The sequence below is a fragment of the Pagrus pagrus genome (genome assembly GCF_965226575.1).
Source record: "Pagrus pagrus genome assembly, chromosome: 4".
NCBI classification, from domain to species: domain Eukaryota; kingdom Metazoa; phylum Chordata; class Actinopteri; order Spariformes; family Sparidae; genus Pagrus; species Pagrus pagrus.
Genome location: NC_140188.1, coordinates 5,904,956 through 5,914,588, shown reverse-complemented (window position 1 = coordinate 5,914,588; position 9,633 = coordinate 5,904,956). Strand labels below are relative to the sequence as shown.

The 9,633-nt window shown below is 39.6% G+C and overlaps 1 protein-coding gene across 4 annotated transcripts; it reads left to right on the top strand.

The window, feature by feature from the left end:
- The first annotated feature begins 241 nt into the window (after positions 1 to 241).
- On the top strand, positions 242 to 8,585 carry trpc6b (transient receptor potential cation channel, subfamily C, member 6b). Of its 4 annotated transcripts, none has more exons than XM_084351923.1 (12): positions 242 to 445; positions 1,816 to 2,584; positions 3,019 to 3,204; positions 3,313 to 3,472; positions 4,328 to 4,453; positions 4,992 to 5,219; positions 5,823 to 6,087; positions 6,201 to 6,396; positions 6,617 to 6,823; positions 7,045 to 7,101; positions 7,641 to 7,716; positions 7,813 to 8,585. In XM_084351923.1, exons 2-12 carry the CDS (start codon positions 1,838 to 1,840, stop codon positions 7,959 to 7,961), a joined length of 2,397 nt encoding a protein of 798 aa, XP_084208049.1. In that variant the 5' UTR covers positions 242 to 445; positions 1,816 to 1,837; the 3' UTR covers positions 7,962 to 8,585. The 4 variants fall into 4 exon arrangements, with proteins under 4 accessions (XP_084208049.1, XP_084208050.1, XP_084208048.1 ...); XM_084351924.1 differs by having other exon boundaries at positions 3,313 to 3,477; positions 4,237 to 4,453; positions 4,992 to 5,075; XM_084351922.1 differs by having other exon boundaries at positions 3,313 to 3,477; positions 4,237 to 4,453.
- Positions 8,586 to 9,633: the final 1,048 nt, after the last annotated feature.

Sequence of the window (9,633 nt, the reverse complement as noted above, 5' to 3'; positions counted from 1 at the left end):
TCCTAAGAAAATAATCCTTTAGCCTTGCGCCTCAGTTTATGGGACAACCAGGTAGGTAAATGCAATCCTCTATTAGTGTGACATAGTGCTTCAATGTCTTGCTTTTTGGGCTTACCGGTCATACTACATAAAATTAAGAAAGTAAAACTGAGATATAAACAGTTATCTCCACAACAGGACCTGACAACAAATGCTTACATCATATAATATACAAGATACCTTTAAAGCAGCTAGAAAACCGCCCACTGGGCGTGGAGAGGCAGCACGTACCGTCAGCATCCAGACTCAAGGTGGGACGCTGGGTGAGAGTCACACTCACAGGTGGTCAGCCGGCTGACATGTGTGGAACATAGGCTGCACGAGGTGCATGTGGCCGCCTTTGGACGTAGTTTTGGGTCGACTTGATGTGAAAGTGAGGTCGTTTGGGACATCAGTGTTCTGAGAGGTGAGTGGACCATCCTGACTTTTTATATTGCTGTGAAACATTTATGATACATACTGCAGATGACATGTTTGGTAAGGCTTCTATGGAAAAAGCTTCAGGCCCATGATGTAGGAAAGGAGCCACTGTAAGAGACTATCACTCAGTGATCTCATCCTGCAGTATTGTGCCTGCCCTTGTCATGTAGCATCTTAAATGATGTCTACCTCTCTGAGATGTGACACAGATTTCTTTTTTCAGTTACTAGAAATGTTACCATCACATGCACATACACACAAATCACCTAATGACGTCAGCGGCAGAAGAAGCTTATCTATCACACAGTACATCATTAAAGTAGTGCAGGAAGTGCCAGTGTTGTAATCCATCATGCCAACAGCTGCCTGTCATGATGAAGAAGAGCAGCAGAACAAAAACAGCAAGGCATTCTCTGAAATCCATGCAGGTAAAGCCACACAGAGCGGCTACCTATGCCTTTTTAAACCCCAAAAACTTGTCATAAAAATGTCATGTTGTGATCATACCAGTTCTTTTTAGTTTTTTGCACCTTCTGGCTGATCAACATGACATAGTTTCAATTGTATCTTGTCTCAGCTGAGAGAGACTAGATGTCAAAGATGGATAGTTTGATGAATTCACTCTGTATTAAAACATATTCTGTACTCTGCCTGCGCTCACCAGGTTGTTCAGTTGTGTAAAATCGTATTAACGCTAATTATGATTGAATGAAGGGACGTTGTCACCATCTATCATCATCTGAGCTGAAGTAATTAGCTCCTGAGATAACCACGTTATTCTAATGTAATTACTGGACAGAAAGAAGATTTACTTGTTTGACGTTGACATAAAACATAATTAGCATTAAAAATAGTCTCTGTCATATGGTCATCATCTGTCATAGTCTAATGAATGATCTTAACATTATATTTGAATCTGTAAATAAAAGTTTACCACTGGACTAACTGTCAAACACTTGATGACATTGTCGTATAATATTCCAGAAATGCAAAATTCATCCAACTATCAGACAGAGACTGAGTGGATGGACAGCACCAGGCAATGAAATGAAGGAGAGCAGATGATGAAGCTGTGGGTGGTGTCACACATGTAGTGAGAGTTATAATTCAGCTGAGACAAGCTGTCCACTGCACCCTGTTCTTCATTCATTTCTTAGGTCTTCTTGTCTCATTCCCAGAGACTTTTTGGATATATAGATGGAGCTGATGCTCATTTACCTAAACGAGCTGACCACTGAAAATATTGTGTGTGCTTAGTAAGAAACTAACAGTAACTCCTACTAAATTTACATTTACAAAGATAAGGTATCAGCCATATAGTGTCATATGATCTAAAATATATTAATCTGTGTTTAGGTGGAGCAATGACGGAAGAGCCATGATGCTGCGGCCAGTCATGGCCAAACCCCGGAGACAAGCTTTACGGGGAGCTGGTTACCTGTCTCAAGCTCAGTCCTCCTCCTGCCTTTCCATGACAGAGGAGCTTTTCTTAGATGCTGCAGAATATGGTAACATTGCTGAAGTGAGGCGGATGCTAGATGAGTTGCCGGACCTCAATGTCAACTGTGTGAACTACATGGGCCAGAATGCATTGCAGCTGGCAGTTGCCAATGAGCATTTAGATGTGACAAAGCTCCTGCTTATGAAGAAAGACCTCGCTAGAATAGGAGATGCTTTGCTGTTAGCCATCAGTAAAGGCTACATCCGTATAGTGGAGGCCATACTGAGCCATGAGGCCTTTGCGGACAGTCAGAGGCTGACTAACAGTCCCAGTCAGGCCGAGACACATGATGATTTCTTTGCCTATGATGAGGATGGCACACGGTTCTCACACGACATCACCCCCATCATCCTGGCCTCCCAGTGCCACGAGTATGAAATAGTGCATATACTTCTTACGAAGGGGGCCCGTATAGAGCGGCCCCATGACTACTTCTGCCAGTGCAGGACCTGCAGCGAGCAGCAAAAGCATGACTCATTTAGTCACTCACAATCCCGTATCCATGCGTATAAAGGTCTGGCCAGTCCAGCGTATCTGTCACTTTCCAATGAAGACCCTGTGATGGCGGCTCTGGAGCTGGGCAATGAGCTTGCAGTACTGGCCAACACTGAGAAGGAGTTCAAGGTACAGTTTTTAGAGGTCCAGTGTGAAGGATTTAGCAGCCTCTAGAGCCAGCCTTTGGTACGTCTGCTCTGTACTGTAGAAACATGCCGGTGCAACATGGCAGACTGCGTGGACGAGAACCAACTCCCTCTGTAGACAGGCTCATTCTAATGTAACAAAAAGATGATTCTTAGTTTCAGGTGGTTCTATACTCATGAAAACACAACATTATATTCCATTTCTACCAATATTGTATTATATTCCTGCTCTTAAAAAAACCTAAATCCGGCACACTGGACCTTCAAGTTAAGTGTTATTGATTTTTTCAGAGTTCAGGGACAACAGCTGTGCATCATGTTGAGGAAAAGATTACTATCTGCAGTTATGACAGGATTTTTGCAGTTTGTGTTATAAGTGATTCATATAAAGAACAATGTTGCCGTTGTGTGTTACAGAATGATTACCAGAAACTGTCCATGCAGTGTAAAGACTTTGTGGTGGGACTTCTGGATTTGTGTCGAAACACAGAGGAGGTGAAGGCCATCTTAAATGGAGACACTGAATTATGCCAAAGCTCTGAAACCTTCGGCAGACAAAACCTTATCAGGTTAAAACTTGCAATAAAATATGAAGTTAAAAAGGTAAGCATGTGAGAGGAACACTTTCATTTCCAGGATTAGAATTGATGTACTTGTGTTCATATTCAACCTTCAACAAATAATTCCTTCCACTTACGCTCCTTCTCTCAGTTTGTGGCACATCCAAACTGCCAACAACAGCTCCTCTCCATCTGGTACGAGAACTTGTATGGACTACGTCAGCAAACCACAGCGGTTAAAATCCTTCTTGTCCTTGGTGTAGCTGTTGGGTTGCCTGTCCTGGCCTTTATGTACTGGATAGCACCATCGAGTAAGGTTAGTCACAAGAAAAGTTAGACTTACATTTGGCATGACTCCAGTGTTGCACCTTGTCTGGTGTTGGATGTTTAAAAAGGACAATATTGCTAAAACATAAAATACAAAAACTTTATAAGGCAATAATATGTCCTGGCTGTGGGTTCATCAGCTTGTTGTGGAGTTCTTCCAAAGTGATCAAACTACATTAAGGCAGGTTTAAATGACTTCAGTAACCTGTAAAATAATGTCACAAAACTTGAATGGTAAGTCTGTGTTTTAACTATGGTTGAACAACAACTAAAATAAAATCAAAATCACTATACGGCCAATTGCAGTATCCAAATTGCAGGGGCAGCAATTATATGATAAAGGTAAAACATAAACACATAAAGCATTGTGGTACTGCAGAGATGCCCCAGCATACAAATTATATTCAAAAGAACTAAGGAAACATACTTGTTTAGCACAGACCCCTGCAGAAATCATTATTATTTCTAAAAATTTTTGTCAGTGAAAACGAAATGCAGAAATGACGATTCCCACTAAAATTGTTTTTCATATTGTAATTACAATATATGTCAAAATAATCGCAATATGATTTATTTATTTTTTGCATATCGTTCAGCCCTAGTTTTAACATGCTGGCATTTACTGCTATATAGAAGAAAGTTGGGTGTTTTAGTCCTGATTAATCTCTTTCTGTGTGTAAAGATGATGTTCTGTTAGAGAAAATAATGTTGAACTGTATTCTTTTTGCCATCCCCTGACTTGTTTCAGTTAGGAAAACTTGTGTGTGGACCTTTCCTGAAGTTTGTGGCCCACGCAGCTTCCTTTATGATATTTCTTTGCCTGCTGGTCCTAAATGCAGCAGACCGGTTTGGAGGAACATCGCTGCTGCCTAACATGACCATCCACGATCATCCCTCGCAGCTGTTCCGTATGAAAACCACCCCCTTCACCTGGATGGAGATTCTCATCATATCCTGGGTCATAGGTCAGGAGTTTAAACACACACACCCCTAAATTCTCACACACATCTGAACTAGCTGTCAAATCTTTTTTCTATTATGTTGGTATATCTTTTATTTATGTTAATTTATTCCTCTCCCATCTTTCTGACACTCAGCCCTGTCTTCTTCTCATAGTTTAAGTCAAGCTCCCACACTTTTTACAATTACATCATTCATGCAGGCGCATGCAGGGTCAAGGATATTGCAAGTCATTGAGGAGTTATAAATCCCCAAACATCTATCATGCTAGGAAATGGCCCTCATAGATAATTATGTATTCTTACCACATGTACCATAATAAATCAGACTTGTAATGACTTCCCAAAGTCAAGGTGACACTGTCACTTAGCTCTACAGGCGAGCCAGACAGCATTACTAAATCCTATGTGATAAGACTATCAATGTAAGCCTTATTTATCATGTTTATACATGTTCAAAATATATCAGCCATTATTTCATTTGACATTTGAGAGAGAAACAAAGCATGACTGACAAAAAAATTTCTGATTTGTTTTCCCACAGGGAAGATATGGGAGGAATGTAAAGATATTTGGTCACAGGACATCCGGGAATACCTCTCAGAACCCTGGAACCTTCTTGACTTTAGTATTTTGTCTATTTTTATGACCTCTTTCATTGCCAGATTAATGGCTTTCTGGCATGCATACTCTGCCCAGTGTTATGTTGACAAGCACTATACTGACCTGTCCAACATGACGTTGCCCTTTGAGATACAATATTTCCAGCTGGGTAAGTGGACTAAAGAATTCAGAATTAATGTTACACCTAGTTGCATAAAGCACTGGTTCCCAACCTAGGGTTCTGACCCCCATTAGGGGTTGCCAAGGCTTCATAGGAGTTCATGAAGTCTTCTTTAGTTTCAGGGGTATAAGAAAACTTGGCCTATATCTCAGGATTTCATTCATTTCGGTGAACTTCATAAAAAGTTCTCCAAAATATTAGTTAATCTGCTCAAAATTCAAATTCAGAATCACTTGTTTTACATAAACCTCATGGACTTACTGCATTATGTGGTATAATCAGATGTTCTCGACTGTTATTGTTATGCAGTGAATATAATATGAACTGTACATTAAACATGTCACTTAATCAGGAGTCGTCAGCTAACTCAATGATAGAAAGGGACCCCTTAAGGAGAAAGGTTGGGAACCACTGGTGTAAAGTGTCCTGACTGACTGTTTTTGACTTTACGTACTTTACTTGATTTTCTGGCTAATTCATTATGAAAATGACTACACAATTGAGTTAGATGTAGCAGTTCTATACACATGCAGTGATCTAAATGGAGTGAAAGTTTACTGACTGCAAACTGTCAAATTGGTTTACTTTCAGCTCGAGTCAACTGGATGCCCTCAGACCCGCAGCTTATTTCTGAAGGCCTCTATGCAATTGCGGTTGTGCTGAGTTTCTCTCGCATTGCATACATTCTGCCAGCCAATGAGAGCTTTGGGCCTTTGCAGATCTCTCTGGGAAGAACAGTGAAAGACATCTTTAAGTTCATGGTGATTTTCATAACAGTTTTTGTGGCTTTCATGGTGGGAATGTTCAATCTGTACTCATACTACCTCGGAGCCAAATACAACGATGCCTTTACAACGTGAGTGTCGACTGTAAACTGTTGCATTAACACAGACTGGAAGACAGCTAAATATTAGAGTAATACATTGGTTGCTCTACACTTGTTTAATTTCCATCTCTCTATTCCTCCAGGCTCGAGGAGAGTTTCAAAACGTTATTTTGGGCCATCTTTGGCTTGTCAGAAGTGAAATCAGTGGTCATTAACATCGACCATAAGTTCATTGAGAACATTGGCTATGTTCTGTACGGGGTGTACAACATCATCATGGTGATTGTCCTGCTGAATATGCTCATTGCCATGTTCAACAGCTCCTTCCAGGAAATTGAGGTACGTCTTCAGCATCTACATCGCTAAATTACTCTTCCAGTTTGTGTCATGTATAGCCTACTATGGGTGATAATGACCAATTAGCTGTAAGGTCCTGTAATGGTTTCCAAATTTAGCATCATTTGGAAGTTGATTCATTTGATTAAATCTCTGAATATTCACCTGTTGCACATCGAATGTTTCTCCCCCCTCCTTACTGTTTCATTTTCTGTTGGTGCAGGATGATGCTGACGTTGAGTGGAAGTTTGCCAGAGCTAAACTGTGGCTCTCGTACTTTGAGTATGGTGGCACACTGCCTGTGCCCTTCAACCTCGTACCCAACCCCACATCTGTCATTTCCTTCTTGCTGGGGATAAGGGAATTTCTTTGGGATGTACCTCAAGGCAAAGGCAAGGAAAATCCAAATGATGAGATGGAGCTTAACAAGGTGAGGAAGCAGCTGCCGACAAAAATTATATTTCAAGGGGAGGAAATTACCAAATTCATTCTCTTGAATGTAAAAGGCAAGGTTGACCTATATTCTAACTGGTCTACAGCGCCCTCTTGTGTCACATTTAGGAGTTGCAGGTGTAAGTGTGCTCCTTACAAGCATGTTTTAAAATAAGTATTAACTTTGCTTCATCTTTTTTTTCTTGTCTTCAATCTTAGTTGAGGCAACAGGAGGACCTGAGCGTGGAAGAATCACTTTGTCCAACCCGCCACCAAGTAAAGCAACTTTCAGTGCTAATGAACCTGTAAATAACAGAGCTGTTTTTTGGTTTTATACTCATAGACATGTGACCATAAATGATGCAGCGTCAGTGACTTAGTGGGACTGTGGTACCTCATATCTGGAGGACACAATAAAAGTTCCATCAAAAATAAAAGTTCTGTGTTTTTCTGCTCAGCCTCATGCTGATGGAAAGTTGGGTGAAGTTTCATTGTCCAAATAACATTTCTGGAGCTTCACAGCGAAACTGGATTACAGCATTCTCTTAAACACCTGAAGTAGATTGGGATTTGTTTTAAAACATAAAAAAAAGCCTCCGTTCAGCTCGACTGGCATAATTCAAAGACTCTTGAAGCCACGAGACCCAAAATTGATTTGAAAAGACATTATTTACACTCTTTTTTAAGTCAAAATCTTTCATGTAGATGCAAAGCTAAAAGTGTATCAGCGTCAGTCTTTTTTCTGTACACTTGTGATTTTTTAAGAACAAATAACTGATCAGTTCAGGACTCTAACCTTCTATTCTTTATCACAGAAGATAATGAATCGCCTCATCAAAAGATACATCTTAAAAGCGCAGAGAGATAAAGACAATGATGAAGTGAATGAAGGTGAGTACAGCAGGTCTTCTGGATACAGTGCTCTTCATGTCTGGATCACATAATTACAAAACCTCATTTGATGCTGTTTCACTTACTGTCCCACAGGTGAACTGAAAGAGATCAAACAGGACATCTCCAGTCTGCGCTATGAGCTGCTGGAAAGGGGGAACCAGGACATGGAGACACTGGCAAAGCTCATCAGGCAACTGGGAGAAGTCATGAACATTCACCAGAGAGAAGAGCAGAAGAGCTAGCTGGCTATACTTTCTTAAAGAATGTAGATATTAGACATGTATTAACTGGACTTCATTCAGTCATTCAGTCAGGGTCAAAGGGCCCTTATGCACCGACTTAATACACATTTTTGGACAAAAACTGAAACATTTATATTCTGTATTTTAAATATAATAATATTGTTAACATCCTTTATTTTTTTCCTTTGTGTAGATGTATCACTTTGGGAGTAGAAGTCATCAAATACTTCTTGTCACTGTCCATGTTTGTGTACAGTTTACATGGTCGCACTCTGTTACGTATGCTAATATGCACCACCGACTGCTGATTTTTAGACTTTGATTTAGAGACGATTTTTCCATCTGGAGTAAAAGCAGTTTAAGATAGTAAAAAAAATGGTTGATAAGTCAGATATAACATAAAAATAAATGAAAGCTTGTTTGTAATGACTGCCCTCACAGCTTTCTGTTAATCTCAAGTTATGAGATAATCATTTTTTTTCAGTAACCTTAAAATTATCCAGCAGGACTCCAGTTTAATACAAGACCATTAACTTTTGAATTTTTTATGTTGTGTGTAATGAAAATGTTGATCACTTAAGCATAATGGTTAATGGATATAATTAAAGGATTATCTTCACCTCATGGACTTTATGGGTTTTTTAAATGGTCACAGCAGATGCTGCATTCTGTGAAGCAAGACAAATGTCTGAGAATAGTCTGACCTGTCATGTAGACACAGCTCACCACCTTCTAAAGTCAGGCCAGGCGGGTAAAAGCTACCACCAGACGTGAGCTGTCAAGTCCATGAACAGAGCTATTATGAGGCCTTTATACTCGATTACACAAGAATTAAAAGCTTTTGGTTGCCACTGTGAAACATGAGCATCACAGCTGCTTGTTGCAAAGTTGTAATCACATTTACAGATTACAACTTTGTCGTAAAGCCAGGCCATTACAGCATTTGAAGAACACATCATGAAGATAGGAATGAAAAACACTTATCCAACTATGTAGGCCACAGCCAGAGAATCCCCTCTGATATCAAACAGATGACGCAGGAGAAAGGGGCCAAGGTCTCTGTGAGCATCACAACTACAAGCATCAACAACATCTTCCCTCAGCTGATTAACTGGAATAGCAAACCCTCTCTGTTATCTAATTAGGATAACAGAAATGTAAATTACATGAAAGGAGATTAGGATGCTGTCATGACTCCTTAAGAAATATAGAGCACCACCACACAGACGATGCATAAGTAAATACTCGTTACTTGATCAAATGCAGTTCATGTGCATTTATCCAATACAAAGCAAAAACATTAAGTGTGAATTGAGAAGCAGCTGCAAAAATAGATGCAAATGTGCAGAGATTTGAAAATGAAACTAACAGAAACATTAAGAGTTTTATTTTAACACCTTTGGCTTCACATAATTTAAGTTACTTGCACACTGTAAAAAGTCATTACAGAATTTAGTGGAATCAACGTATCTTTTCTGATTAACTCATTATACATACACAAGTTTCATTTGTTTCAAGTTGATAAAACTTAAAGTTTATAGCTTTTTATTTTCAGACCACTTCAGAACTTGAACTGACAACACAAGTTCTTTTAACTTGAAGTCTTTTGACTTTTAAATGATGAGTTGGATGAATGTAATATACATGATTAGCATAATGGCAGACTTCTCAG

Coding starts and splice junctions, on each gene's coding strand:
- trpc6b (XM_084351922.1), top strand. CDS start 1,838: ATGATGCTGCGGCCAGTCATGGCCAAACCCCGGAGACAAGCTTTACGG. Junction 6,397..6,616: donor GCTCCTTCCAGGAAATTGAG/GTACGTCTTCAG, acceptor CTGTTGGTGCAG/GATGATGCTGACGTTGAGTG. Junction 6,824..7,044: donor ATGAGATGGAGCTTAACAAG/GTGAGGAAGCAG, acceptor CTTCAATCTTAG/TTGAGGCAACAGGAGGACCT.